Genomic DNA, 15,630 nt, shown 5'->3' with positions numbered 1-15,630 from the left:
GTCATCTTAAGATGCTTGTACATAATAATAGGAACATTTAATTTTCTTATGTTTGCTGATTTGGCTTACTTCCCCATTAATCTCCTTTCGTAATTGTATATCCATAAGGTTGTGGTTCAGTTCGTCAAAGTCGGTGGATATGAACCAGTGCTTTTCAGGTGCTATCATGGCTAAAGCAAAAGGCAATCAGACATGATCCCCAATTATTACATTTAGACACAGAACTTACTGCATCTCTGACATTCTAAAAATTGGAGTCCACACCACAAATGCAATTGCAACCTTCATTCCTCATCACAGTAACAGCACTCATTCCTTTGTTCATTGTATATTTTTCACTATCATGAATTTTACTCTCCAATGCAAGCTTGAAAGAAAAAGAAGAGTTAACTGAGGAAGATCCTCAGATTCCAACAGCAGTGGCATCATTATTCCCAAAGAACCATAGCTCCTAATGTTTGATTAGGAGCTATGGTTTGTTTGACTTGGAGGAGTTATGGTTTTTTGACCATTGCTGTAGGAAGGGTCAGAAAGGCCTTCTTGCACTTCCACACAGTTCTCAGAATCTAAATGACCATGGACCTGATTCTCAGCTTGGTTTTGATCCACGGTTTCCCACAGTTCATGTATATTCTCCAGGAAAGTGAGCAGCATGCTGGTGCGACGGTGAAATAGTGAAAGGATGTCACTGGCAAGGTGTTCCAGTGTGGTGTATCGTACTTTCTCCAGGTCAAACATGTCTTTGAGCAAGGAAAGTACCTGTTGCTGTGGACACAACACAATGACAAATTACTTTTCACCAATGAGTACAAGATATTTTACCATACTCCATAAATGATAAAGTTCTGCAAAATTCTTATTTATTCGTGTGCAGCCTGTGGCTGTTTGGCTGCATTATTTTCTGGGGGCGCAGCTGTGCCGCTGATGCAAAGCCCCCATTACCAGATAGGTGGTACTCATTTTGCCAACCTCTGAAGGATGACAGGCTGAGTCAACTCACCTGGTGTTAATTCAACGGATGACAGGGGCTTGAACTCAGGACCCTGAGATCTCAAGCCAGCGACCTTAACCGTTAAGCTAATACCAGGCTTGAAGCCAATCTGAATTAGGTATGAATTAAAGTGTGATTACCTATAGGAGTGGACAGCAGAGAACAGATTGGTGAAATGCTGGCTGAGATGGGTAGGACACTTGTTGCGAACGGGGGAAGAGAGAATGACAAAGAGAGCGGATAGGTTGAGGGAGCAAGGTAGGAGGAAAAGAGGTAGACCTTGGTTGAGACGGGAGGATTGTATGAAGAGGGATTTAAGTAAGGTGGGGGTGGTTGGAGAGTGGAGAGAGTTGGCCAAGGACAGAGGGGAGTGGAGGAGGAGGATCATGGTCAAGGTAGGGTAGGGGATTGGTACCATTAGCCCAAGCTCTTATAAAGGGAAGAGGAGAAGACGGTGCGAATGGGTAATTCACTCCTGAGGGCCGATTTTCTGTATTTAGCATTCAGCATGGTATGTTCGAAAAAGTCATGCTGTATGAATGGATCCAAACGTTTGAAAAACCGAAACATGGTTATAAAGTATAATGCTAATATGAACGAACGTATGTTCGAAGCTGGGTGTTCAGAAACCAGAGACTACCTGTACAAGAACCGTGATCTTTTCTACCTCCGACAACCCTCCCCAAGCCTACCTCTTTTCAGGTTTCCAGCTTCTCCTACCTATTAGTTTGTGGTACTGAATTCATCTTGTTCACACCTTGTGCCTTCCCCTAGCCCTCATCCTCATCTTCCCCACATCCATTATTTATACAATTCTCCCTCTATTCTATCCCTCAACCCTGTGGTTGGTGTGACTCCCCCACCCCCACCCTCTTTCTACTATTCCTTTTGGTCTGTTACAACCTGATCCGTTAGATGGTCTAGCTCTTCCACGAGCGTCGCACTGCATACAAAAAAAAAAAGATATAAAGAAAAGAAAAGGGCACTGAAATCTATTCAAAAAGTCATTCTCCTCCCAATAAAAATCCACAGTGCCTTACTTTAAAAAAGCAGCAGAGTTGATGGAGCGGCTCCTTTTGACTCAAGAAACCCCAAGCGAGCACAGGACTCACGTGCTCAGAGATTGCGTAAAACCGGGACATGAAACCATCTGCAACCTGGAATGCACAAGTATATGGAAAGTCGAGTTTTTAGTATATTGTCAGCTCCTCACAAAGAACAAATTCATTCATTTGTACTTTTCTGCAAAAAAAAAAAAAATGTTCACAGCTTCTGTTTACATTTTGAAGTGGTAGAAAAATAAAAATCATTCCCAAAAGTCACAGATTTGCTGTATTCCTCGTAAAGATTTTGGTAAACATTGTTCCGACTTGAAGCAGAGAAGTGTATTTTGATTGTGTTCTCTGCCAACATTCTCCAGGCAGCTGCTATCATGTAATGTCAAATATTGGAGGTCAATCTTTATCTTTTCTGGTACACTTCAATGACTTGTCAGCTTCTATGCGCAATCTTCTCTCTCACAAAGGAGATCATTTTACTTTAAATTTTTTAATCTTGGCCACTCAGCAGCCACCCGTTTTGAAGTGCAGATGTTGATAATATTAAGAGCTTGTGTGAAGCATTAAAATATTCTTCAATAAAGATAAGTATATTGTTATGTCTGGGGGTAAAGCAATATCTAGAGCCAGGTAGATCTGTATAGGTAGGTATTCGACTGTCGCGATAGGGAATCTACCTGTAATAAGTTCTTCATGTTTAGGTGTTTGTCGGGGTAAGATGCATGATTGTGGATCTACCAGGAGATTCGAGTGTTAGGTAGTTAGGGATTAAAGATAACGCCCCTGTGAATCTCACCTAGTAGTCAAACCTTTGTCCATTATGGCACTGCAAACCACATAAACATTAGTTAGGTCCCTAGCACAACATTAAATAATTCCTTTCCCTGACAATGACTTCGGAAGAAAACAGACAGGAAACCAGGCCAAAAACACCGCCACAATTGGCCGCCACCATTTACACATCCAAATGGCCTGCCCACCTCGCATAGCACGTGCAGTGACCACGGAGTCGGGGACGGGAGTGGCTGTGGTGCAGTGGGCTTGCCCCTGGACGAGCCGGCGAGTCGTGGGAGGCTCTGATTGGCAGAACAGTGCGCCAATGTGACGTCATCGGCCAGGGATATTATCGAGGAGAGGACGCCATTTTCGGGAGTACATTTGAGTTGAGCTGGACCAGAGAGTCGAGGAGAGTCGAGTTGAGTGGAGTTCGAAGGAGTTCACCACTTGAGAGAGTCCCGGTGCGATCCCGAGTTTGGAGAGTCCTTCCTGTCCCTGGTCGAGTGGAGTTCGCTTGCTTTGTGCAGCCCTGCGTTGGACCTTTGGAGCAAGGGAGCTCGTGGTGTGCCGTTGAACCGACGAGGCCTGGTGGCGCTCGGAGGCGGACGGAGAGGGCCGCGTTACACTGAAGATGACTAGAGCCAGATAAGCCCGAGCTCCGCGTTTACACTTTACATGACGAGACGTGTTATTTTCGTATTCATCTCCCTCGTATTGTGTTTGATATCTGTTGTGTGTGGGATCCCAATTTAGGCTTCTTATTAGAGTTATTACCGGCGCGTGCTTTTTCACTGTCTTTACTTTTCATTAATAAATCGTTGTATTATTTTCTGTATATATCTGAACGCAGTTTTCCTGGGTGTTTGATTTTAATAGGTAAGGCTGCAGGGCTTTGGCTGTGTCCCGCCATTCCGTGCGTTTAAGTGCTTGATTGGAATCCGCTATTGAGTTTTCGCCTCGGGAGTTTAAAGCCTCATAATCGGCCTCCGCAACTCTCTGATGTTAATCGCAGTTGCATGACATTTGGTGTCAGGAGTGGGATTCAAACCCGTCGGACAAATTTTTTTGTCCGCGGCGAGACATCGACACGGTCGGGCATACATTCCACCCGATGTCGGACGCAAAATTTTTATAGTCGAGGCGGAGAAATTTGTATAGTCGATTGGACATACGGAACGCGATATCGTGTCTTCGTCAAATTTAAATTGTGTTTTTGGAATTAAAATATATACGCGCGCGGGAAACAATCTTCCGGAAAGCAGATGTCGGAGATTGACGAGATGGAAGTACGCAGCGAGGCTTCCGTCAGCATAGGGAGTGAGCCGGAAATAGGGGAATTAGATGTAGAGGTGAGCCTTGGAACCTCCCCCGTCCCGAGCACCAACTTATCACTCTCCCCTACCGGGGAGCCGAGAACAAGTGGGACGTCCCCCATAGACACCCAGGCCTTAATGCAAATTATGGAGCGATTGGGAAAGCAGATGGGAGACATGAACGCACAGGGTGAGCGGAACCTTGCAGAAATTCGGGAAATAAATGATAAAATTGGAGGGTTGGAAAATAAAATGGATGCTCAGAGTAATAAAATTGAAGGGATGGGAAATCAAATTGGGGGATTGAGTAAGGAGATGGGAGAAATGGAAAGCAAAATGGAGTCGCAGGGGAATGAATGTAGGGAAGGAATGAAGGGAATGAGTGACAGTCTGAAGGAACAAACGAGTAAATTGAAGGAAGGACGAACGAATGGTGCCGCCGGGGCACAGGAGAAGCCAAAGGTGGCAGGAATTCAATCTGAAAGGGGGGAAGACAAATTGGGAATTGCACCGGGAATGGCAATTGTGGCAAGTGTACAGGTGAGCGGGGAATGTCCACAGGTATATGGAGAGACTGCAGGTGTACAGGTAGATGGGGAATGTGTACAGGTGGATGGGGAATGTCCACAGTTGGATGGGGAATGTGTACAGGTAGATGGGGAATGCCTGCAGGTAAACGTGGAGTGTCCACAGGTGAGCGGGGAGTGGCCACAGGTGAATAACCACCGTTTAGAGGCCATTTTTCGGTGCCCACAGGTGAATGGGGAAGGAAATTTGGAATGTGAGAGTTGTAATGGGGAATGTTTCCCACATTCTGGCCTGGTTGTTTATCGGGACCGTGTGGATGTCACAACACCTCAACAGGGGGATGAATTGGAATTGGTGCAGCACCAGGGCGGTGTTGCGGAGCAAGAGGGGGTAGAGATTTTGGGGGTCCGTGCAATGGAGCCGGACCGGGTATTTATTGGGGATAATGATGAAGACCTGGCGGGGCCAGAAATGATTTGTAATGATGATGATGATGAGGATGATTTGATTCAGCGGCTGGGGACCTGGGATAGTCCCATGGAGGTAGAGCTTGTTCAGGCCCAAAGGAGCCTGGGGAATGAGGTGAGTTGGTCCGAGGAGGAGGTTGTAATGACCGAGGGGACCCTCACCGTACACTACGATTTGGAAACAGAGGCTCCGAAATTGCAGAACCAGCTGGGGGAGTGTGTTGGCTCCGGGCTGGATTCGGACCTTGGGGAGTCGGGAGATCGAGCCTCCGACGATTTGGCCCCTGCAGGGAATGTGGACCAGCCGCAGGGACGGGCGGAACAACCTGAGGGAGTTGTTACCTGCAGCTGTGGTTTGGTTTGGCACAGGTGGTGAGAAATTTTAAAAGAAAAAAGAAAATTACATTTCAATGGGAAATTGATTTGGAGCAGCCATGGTTGGGATTGGTCCCTTGGCTGCGGGATTTGGACCGGGAGAGGTCAAGGGTGATGGCCTCGGGCAAAAGTTGCCCCTTTCAAAATTTGGGTATGCCAGCCAGCTGGGGGGCTGTGCTGGTGAGATTTGGACGTGGGGTCCAGCCTTGGGTGTCGAGGTACGACCTGGGCCCCACGGGGGGTCTGGTGGAGTGTTGCGTCCCTTGTCCGTCGGGGCGCCGGCCGGGCGAGTGGCTCGGTCCGGCAGGGTCACCGGACCCTGGTGGGGGTTAAGATCTTCAGGGGGTCCGAGGTGGTCTCAAGCCTGGGTTGGCATTTATTGAGGACCACTAGGGGGAGGTGTTGTGGGTCGCGCTTTGGTGGTGGCACTGTGGACGGCCAGCTTGGGCCTGATGTAGTGACCACCTGGGCATGCGACCTGGCACCCTCTCCCTGAGACTTTGGGACAACCAGCATGTGGTGACCTGGCATGGTGGTTGGTCTATGGACGCGGGTCGATCCGAATGGACAGGAATGAGACAGCCTGCCGGACAACCATTGGGGCATCTGTGGAACATGAGGGTGAGAGTGACCTTCCACAGATGCTCCGTTATGATTTATGGACTCTCGGGTTTGGAAGAGAGCCATGGGGTTGATGAATCGGGAGATGTGTAGCGAGTCGAGTATATGGGCCATGCTCGGCTGGCATGTGTATGGCAAAGCATCTTTCTTTGGTGAGGTTAGTAAAATGTGACGAATGTTTGGCATGGGTAATCTGTGGATTAGATGCAGATTTAAGGGTGAATTTTGTGAAGAGAAATGGTGGACACTGTTTAGTGATGCCATTATTGATCCAGGTGTGTTAGACCAAAGTGTTGGAGGCTGTGATAAAATTAATAGGGTAGCAGGACACAGCCTACAACTGGTTGCGGGGGAAACTGTGCTGATATTTGGGACGTGGGATCATGGGGATGCAGTTGTGTGGTCTGAGGGTCAACGTGGTGCTGTGCGTGTTCGAGGTGTGTGGACCATGTCTTCTGGGTGGGTCTCCTGGTGGAGCATGGCTGTTGACTGGACCTTGGTGTGGTCAAGTGTGGGTGAGCACTGGGGGGGCTGCAGTTCTGTAGTCGGACTGGGGGATGATGGGGAGGTGCAGGGGACGTGGCTGTAGGGATGCCACGCACTGCGACCGTGCCCCCCAGGGCCGAGGTTGTGTGTGCGGTAGTGTGTTTTGGCAGCAAGTGCTCACCACATTGGCCAGCTGGGGCTGGTGCAGCTGTGTTCCTCGCAGGGCGGCCGAAGGATTGATGGTGGGTCGCACCTTATGGACGCTCATGGGCCATGTTGGCGTTTTGACTGCTCACCTTGTCCTGATGACCCTTGCACGGTAGAGGTGCAGAGCTGTCGTGGCCAAAGGTAGTTGTGAAGTGATGATCACCGTTGGATGCGGATCCACATACCTGCCAGTATAGTGGGGACAAAAGAGAAATTTGGAAGTATTTGGTAGGCTCAATGAGAAATTTTGGGATTTTGTGGGTGGATTGCACTTTGGACCTGACCAACCTTAGTTACCTGTACATCAAGGTGAGGCGAGTGGTTGATGTGTACTGTCCCAGGCTTCAGGACTTGCTTGTTAAATTGGGGACATGTAATTTGGAGTTGGGAGGCGGGTGAGAGTGATGACATGGGATGAGGGGATGGAATGGGGGCCACACAGTGTCTTGTGGGTGGCGTATGTTTTTGTGTTGTGGTTATGTGTTTTGATGTGGTCGTGAGAGTGGAACCTGGAGAGTGAGTGATGATTATTGGAGATAATGAGGGGTGATAATTGTGCTTTTGGAAATGTGTAATGTGATTCAATGTGAAATGGGGGATTTCACATGAAGCAGGCCAGGGCAAGCCTTGTAACACCTTTTACACCACCTATGGAATTGTGCTGAATTGTGCTGAGTTGTGTGGAGAATTGAATGGCAGCGGGGGAGGAAGTGTGTTTTGGGGTCTTGTGGGTGGGGAAGGTGTGTGTGTCTGCAGGTACGGATCAAGCTCTGAGGAGCGATGCCTGCGGCCCCCCTCTGTGGCAATTACCCCTGGCAGCCGGTGGTATCTGGAAATTGGAGCTCGTCGGTGGAGGGTCTGGTTGGGCGCCGCGGGGTGAGGAGGAACCCCAGTGACCCGTGTTGCTGCGCTGAAGCAGGAGGCCGCGGAGGAGCCTGGTGTATGTGGAGACCCTCACCGGCGAGGTAACGGCGGAAAGGGGCTGTTGGGCTGTCACGGGGCCAAGAGGTAAAGGAGGGGGGGGGGGGGCAATGAACTTGTAAGTCGGTTGACTTGTTTTGGGACTGCGGGCACCACAGCCTGAAGCGCCCCCACCATCCTTTTGTGCGGTACCTCCCCGCTGCCTAGTTGAGGAATGCACACACACGAGTGACATCAATGCCATGGTCCTGCAGGGTGGGTGTAGTGAAATAAGTGCTGTGAAACGATTTTGAGCAATGATGATTTTTGGAATGGGTATGAGTGGATAAGGGGTCTGTGTTGAATGAATGTGGGCGAAATCCACCGAGCCATGTCACTCACCTGCAACACCTGGACAGGGCCCGTGGAAATTTATGGGGTGCATTGGGGATGGCCCGCAGGTAAGGTTTTGCCTTGTGGCATCCACCGGGGGACGAGGTCTGTAGACCGGGATATGTAAAAGAATGTATAGAGTTTGTGAATTTTGTAATTTGGTTAAGTTTGTGGATAAGGTAGGAGTTTTGGTGCGTTGTTTGTTGCCTCCCTCCACAGGAACAATGAAGAAAATGTACATACTTGCATTATGGTTAAGGGGTTTAGCATGTTAAGGAAGTGTAGGTAGGTAGCCCGACTCACTTCCCACAGCCCTTCCTAATTTATTTCATAGGTTAATTAAGTGTGTGACAGTGTTAAGGCTGGAATGGTAGCGCCTGCAGTGAACCTTGCAGGAGCTACGGTTCCAGGGGGGGGGGGGGGGGGCTGTGTTATGTCTGGGGGTAAAGCAATATCTAGAGCCAGGTAGATCTGTATAGGTAGGTATTCGACTGTCGCGATAGGGAATCTACCTGTAATAAGTTCTTCATGTTTAGGTGTTTGTCGGGGTAAGATGCATGATTGTGGATCTACCAGGAGATTCGAATGTTAGGTAGTTAGGGATTAAAGATAACGCCCCTGTGAGTCTCACCGAGTAGTCAAACCTTTGTCCATTATGGCACTGCAAACCACATAAACATTAGTTAGGTCCCTAGTGCAACATTAAATAATTCCTTTCCCTGACAATGACTTCGGAAGAAAACGGACAGGAAACCAGGCCAAAAACACCGCCACAATTGGCCGCCACCATTTACACCTCCAAAAGGCCTGCCCACCTCGCATAGCACGTGCGGTGACCACGTAGTCGGGGACGGGAGCGGCTGTGGTGCAGTGGGCGTGCTCCTAGACGAGCCGGCGAGTCGTGGGAGGCTCTGATTGGCAGAACAGTGCGCCAATGTGACGTCATCGGCCAGGGATATTATTGAGGAGAGGACGCCATTTTCGGAAGTACAGTTGAGTTGAGCTGGACCAGAGAGTCGAGGAGAGTCGAGTTGAGTGGAGTTCGAAGGAGTTCACGGCTTGAGAGAGTCCCGGTGCGATCCCGAGTTTGGAGAGTCCTTCCTGTCCCTGGTCGAGTGGAGTTCGCTTGCTTTGTGCAGCCCTGCGTTGGACCTTTGGAGCAAGGGAGCTCGTGGTGTGCCGTTGAACCGACGAGGCCTGGTGGCGCTCGGAGGCGGACGGAGAGGGCCGCGGGGCCGTGTTGCACTGAAGACGACTAGAGCCAGATAAGCCCGAGCTCTGCGTTTACACTTTAAATGACGAGACGTGTTATTTTCGTATTCATCTCCCTCGTATTGTGTTTGATATCTGTTGTGTGTGGGATCCCAATTTAGGCTTCTTATTAGAGTTATTACCGGCGCGTGCTTTTTCACTGTCTTTACTTTTCATTAATAAATCGTTGTATTATTTTCTGTATATATCTGAACACAGTTTTCCTGGGTGTTTGATTTTAATAGGTAAGGCTGCAGGGCTTTCGCTGTGTCCCGCCATTCCGCGCGTTTAAGTGCTTGATTGGAATCCGCTATTGAGTTTTCGCCTCGGGAATTTAAAGCCTTGTAATCGGCCTCCGCAACTCTGATGTTAATCGCAGTTGCATGACAATATATATATACATATATATATATATATTGTTATGAATTTTGGGGTAGAGTGGTATATAGATCAGGTAGATCTGTGTAGGTATCATGATAGGGAACCTGTCCAACTCCACCCGTGATAGGGAACCACACATGTAATAAGTTTGTTTAGGTGGGTTGTTCGCGTAAGTGTATATTTGTGGTCATACAAGGATGGCCTTGTGTTAAATAGAGTAGGGATTATGTTAATTCCGCTGTGTGTGAGACCTGGTTATCTATCCTTTGTCCCATATGGCACTACACCATAGACATTAGTTAAGCCCAATAACAGCACATACACTAATTAAATCCCCCACGCCCCACAATACAACTCACAAGAGTAGTGCAGGCAGGAAGCGCCCACGCATTGCACCGGCATGGTGATGAAACACAGCACAGGCAGGCTGGGAGCCACACCCAGAAGGACGCGCTATTGGGCAGGAGTCGACCAACCAAAGGCTAGAGTAAGGAAGGACTGGTGATTGGTCAGGGGCAGAGCAAAGAGCGACCCACTGATTGGTAGGTCGAGAGGCGACGGACTGATTAGCATGAGAGAGAAGTGATGCGGCCATTGGTGGAGAGGACAGCTGACGTCACGAGATGGCCGATAAAACAACTGGCTGGCCGACATTTTGGTTTCTTGCGTTGGATCCCTTCTTGTTCTGGTTCCCTCTCATTTGGACTGCCTTCCCTTGCATTGGACTTCTTCTCGTTTGGACCCTTGCTTGTTGGGCGACAACGGACGGTGGAGAGCTGATGATTCTCCTTCTCTGCGTTCACGCTCGGGACCTCGCGAGCGATCACACGGGGACGCGAGGCTTTCCGCGGCAGCGTGCGCTAGCCTAGCAGCGCGCGAACAAAGGCGCATCGAGGCCTTCTTCCCGCCAACCGGAGCCGTGTTCGGACGATGAGCTTGGGGCCTGACGATCCCTGACACACCAGCCATTAGAGCTGAACCCAGCACACATCCACACGACGCGGTTCTTTTCATAAATTCTCCCTTGTGTTTGTTTTAGACGTCTGGTGTGGGAGCGCTCCATTTTAGAAACATTAGTTATTTACCGGCACGTTCTTGTTCCCAGAATTCCGTTGTAAATAAACCCTTATATTATTTTCCCTTGTATATTCTAAACCCGTTCCCACTTGAGTTAATTTCCCCAGGGTTGAAGACTGCTCGACCATCCGCGTCAGGTAAAAGCTTCCCGCTTCTTCTTCTTCTTAATTCCTCCCACGCGTATATAGTGAAATCCGCTTTTGAATAACGCCTCAAATAACGCTCGATTTGCTATTGGCGATTCCCCGATATTCACCGAGGGGAATTACACGACAATATATTATATATGAGGGCGTCAATAAGTAACCTTAAAATGGCGATATAAATTAGAGAATGTAATGTGTGTAGTTGAAGACGACATATGTTATATCTATGGAAAAGAGTCATGTTTTGCCTGTTTTAGATCTGGCAACATTGAGCATATGACGTTAGTAGAGCAGTTCCAAGATGGCGGCTTCCTGAGAAGCATGCACCAGGGAGGAGCACCGGTCTGTCATCCATTTCTTGGGAAGTGAGGGTGTGAATCCCAGTGAAATCCATTGCAGAATGAAGATGCAATATGGTGACGCGTGTTTATCGCTGCAGCAGGTGTACAACTAGGACAGAAAGTTTTAAAGTGGAGTGTCCAGTGTGGCAGATGCTGCTCGCTCAGGCCGGCCTCACACAGCCGACACACCAGAAATGATTGCAGGAGTTGTGCGCGTGCCAAGGGAAAACTGTCGCATTGCGCTGGATGAAGTGATCTCAGAATTGAACATTAGCCATGGTTCAGCACACCATATCATTCACAACGTGCTGGAGTTCTGCAAAGTGTCTGCAAGGTGGGTGCCTAGACAACTCACACCCAAACTGAAAGAACGGCGAGTGGATGCATGTGAAGAACTTCTGCGACATTACGAAACAGAAGGCGGCACTTTCTTACAGCGCATTGTGACTGGGGATGAAAGCTGGGACCACTATTTTAAGCCAGAAACGAAAAGGGCAAGCAAAGAGTGGCGCCATTCAAATTCACCAACACAAACAACAACAGGCATTTAAAGGCCATTTTCCCTGCAAGAGCGGGGGTTAGCCTTGCAGTCCCCATGACAATCTTCTCCATTTTGCCCTATTTTCTGCATCTCCCTTGTTAACCCCCTTGCCCGCATTTCTTCTTCGACCATCTTTAGCCAAGTCTTTCTCGGTCTTCCCCGTCCTCTACTTCCTTCTACATTCATTTCCATCACTCTTCTCAACCAGTCACTTTCATCCTTCCTCAACACATGACCAAACCATCTCAAACCGTTTCTCTTCACAGCATCCATAACAGGCTCTATTCCCATCATCTTTCGCAATTCATCATTTGTCTTCCTCTCTCTCAACGATACTCCACACATCCACCGAACCATTCGCATTTCCACCCTTTCCAGCCTTCGTTGCTGCTCTACGTTCATTACCCATGTCTCGCTCCCATAAATCATAACACTTCTCACACAGGCAGCAAACACCTTTCCCTTCAGCTTCAACGACACTCCCCTCCTCGTCAGCACACCACTCAGTTCCCGAAACTTCTTCCATGCACATCTCACTCTTGCAACCGTTGCCGAGTCTGATCCACCTTCTCCATTCAGCATGTCTCCTAGGTAACAAAATGTTTTCACACCTTCCAGCTTCACGCCGTCTCCAAGATCCAACTCAACATTTCCTCCATCTGCAGCTCCCTCTGTGCACACCTTACACTTGAATGTAGCTGCCACACTGGTTAATGACCCTCTCAAACCACTACATTTTTGATGAACCCACTCAGCGCACATTGTACATTGAATGGAATTCACTCCGACACCCTTCCTGCACACAGCACACGGCCACTTCCCAGTGTGTACCCCGGTTTAGAATAGGTACACCGTATCCCTGCGTGTCGTAAGAGGAGACTAAAAGGGTTGGCGTCAGGAAGAGCATCCGGCCATAAAAACATTGCCTCAAAAAGAGAACCATGACAATTACAACTACATACTGCCCGAGTTACAGCTGCAACAATCGAGGACCTGCATTTTGAGTGTCTTCCTCATCCACCCTACTCGCCAGACCTCGCCCCTTCGGATTACCACATCTTTGGGCCATTTAAAGAGGCGCTTGGTGGAACCACTTTCCGATCCGACAAAGAGGTCCAAGAGGCGGTGCACGAATGGCTACACAAGCAGCTAAAATATATTTTTTAGAGGAATCCAGGCCTTAGTAAAGCGCTGGAAAAAATGCATTGAACAAAATGGAGATTATGTTGAAAAAGAAGGTGTTACACATGTTCATGCAATAAAGAAGTTGTGAAAAATATTTTTAGGTTATGTGTGTGTGTGTATACACACACACACACACACACACACACACACACACACACACACACACACACACACACACACACACACACACACACACACACACACACACACACACACACACACACACACACACACACACACACACACACACACGTGGGGTATGCTTACACATTGCAAGCAATAACGAACCGTGTTTTGTCTGTAGGTACATATTAAATAGAAGCTTTATGGTTAATAGGCAAGGACTACCAACCTCCTGCAAGATATCAATTGAGGGTATACGGTTTTTTAATGTAAATTTTCATTAAGGTTTTTATTTCACAGTTTTCAGTTATAGAAATTACAATTACTAGGGCATGCCCGTACTATATATATGCCCGTACTATATATCTATCTAAAATTATATCCCCCCCCTCTATTTACATGAAATGGTTTGGTCCATTCGCAACGCCAAAGCGAACGGCGAACGGCTTGCGAGTACAGTGACAATCCCCCCCCTCTATTTACATGAATGGTTTGGTCCATTCGCAACGACCACAGAACCCCCCCCCTCTATTTACATGCAATGGTTTGGTCCAAAGCGAACGGCTTCCGGAGTTTGGTAAAGAAATCGCCATCGCGTACACAAACGCGCAGGAAAGCGAATGAATCGCAAATTCGTTTTTATTAGTTGTAAAACATAATGCCCAATTATTCAATTAGCGCCAACGTATTTTGGCTGTTTGCAATTTAATCGCAAGGCAAAGTAGAAAGAGAAGAGGGGAAAAAAGAAAAGCCTTCCCTTGCTGCAAACAGCTGCTGCAAACAACAACAACATGGAAGGCTGCACTGTCCGGAAGTTGGCATATCGCAGTTACGATTATTTTAGTGTTAATGGCCAATTATTCAATTAGCGCCAACGTATTTTGGCTGTTTGCAATTTAATCGCAAGGAAAAGTAGAAAGAGAAGAGGGAAAAAAACGAAAAGCCTTGCATTAACGCATTAACGCTTGCATTGCATTAACGGTTCGGCACACGTGATAGCTCGCTGCTCTCTGATTGGTTGAAGCGTTTTTTGGACATATCTCGGTAAGTAATTGTCCGATTAATATGAAACCTTGAAAAGGCACATCCTCGGGTCCCCAGCAATATACCTGGCAAGTTTCAAGTATATCGGACCCGTGGTTGTCGAGAAACAGCGGTCACAGACAAACACACAGACAGACACACACACAGAGATTACTGGAATTATAGATAGATTACCTTCGCAAAAGCGGAAGGTTATGTTTTGATCGCTGTGTATTTATTTGTATGTCTGTGTGTGTGTGTGTGTGTATGTTATTCGCATAACTCAAAAAGTATTCAACCGAATTGCATGAAATTTGGTGGGATGATTGGTTATTATACGGGACACATTTGATTAGATTTTGGGAGCAATCGGGTCAAAGGTCAAGGTCAAGGTCACGAAAAGGTCAAAATCGTATTTTTGTTGTTCTGTTCCCTACACTCCCATGCCAAGTACAGAACAGTAGCTGCGGCGAAGGTATGCGCTCTACCGAGTGCCCGTTCTAGTTTGTTTTTTCGTTTACTGTTTACGGTTTACAGTTCTGTGATTTTCCCCAGTGTATCGGCTTTGATGTCCGTCATCATGAAAAATTTCAGGTTTCTACATCATCCGGGAGGTACCGAACATTAATATATGTAATATATATATATTTGCCATTTTAATATTTACATTATTATGTATATTTAGATATTCCTATTTTTACATCATTAGAAATGTAGTTTTAGATCGCCATGGAATTGACTGATGATCATAGATACCCATTCTCTTTTGCATGGCAGAATTTTTTTTTTTTTGAGAAGGTTGTTTCGTATGCAGCCTGTGGCTACTGGTTGCATCATTTTTCTGGAAGCACGTTTGTGGCGCTGATGCAGTGCCCCAATTACCAGTGAGCTGGTACTCAATTTGCCGACCTCGGAGGGATGACAGGCCGAGTCAACCCCCCTGGCGTTAATTCAATGGTCGACCGGGATTCAAACCCAGGATCCCAGGATCCCAAGCCAGCACCCGAACCGTTAAGCCAACACCAGGCTTAATTTAGAAGGTAAAATGGAGTTACACAAACAATTGGCAAAAATCACACAGAATACCAAGGTGAACTTGGTGATGAAGTGGAGAATGGAGAAATTGATGTACCTGCAACAGACTTCGCTTTGCCTTCAGTACAGACCAGCACGCAGTGGTGAGGGCCTGAAATGGCAAACATCAAGGCAAGAAGTACAATTATTTAGCTTTTACTCACTTAAGTCATACATCAAAAACAGTTAATGCAAAGGAAAGTGAAGTTAATAACCACAACATAAAATTGCTTGGTCCAAGAAGCAACAACCCTTGCTTGCAACGCATCAAAATCACAAATGTATGACATAAAGTGTTTTTCAAGGTTCCTGAAAGCTGTTATTTAAATTAATCATGCAACGTCACCATCACACCTTCCATCGAAATGTACC

At 47.5% G+C, this 15,630-nt stretch overlaps 1 protein-coding gene across 2 annotated transcripts in view; it reads right to left on the bottom strand.

The window, feature by feature from the left end:
* Positions 1–270: 270 nt before the first annotated feature.
* Positions 271–15,630, bottom strand: part of MIGA1 (mitoguardin 1) — a 102,451-nt gene continuing 87,091 nt past the window's right edge. For both annotated transcript variants that reach the window (XM_068124855.2, XM_078783548.1), the window contains exons 14-16: positions 15,317–15,370; positions 2,032–2,148; positions 271–765 (exon numbers count right to left, since the gene is read on the bottom strand). In XM_068124855.2, the coding sequence (XP_067980956.2) occupies positions 463–765; positions 2,032–2,148; positions 15,317–15,370 (474 nt within the window). In that variant the 3' untranslated portion in view covers positions 271–462. The remainder of the gene's footprint in view (positions 766–2,031; positions 2,149–15,316; positions 15,371–15,630) is intronic.

This window comes from Myxine glutinosa, chromosome 8 (assembly GCF_964187855.1).
Source record: "Myxine glutinosa chromosome 8, kmMyxGlut1.1, whole genome shotgun sequence".
In the NCBI taxonomy this organism is placed as follows: Eukaryota; Metazoa; Chordata; class Myxini; order Myxiniformes; family Myxinidae; genus Myxine; species Myxine glutinosa.
Note: the sequence above shows the minus strand (reverse complement) of the source record. Positions and strands in the feature narration are given on the sequence as shown.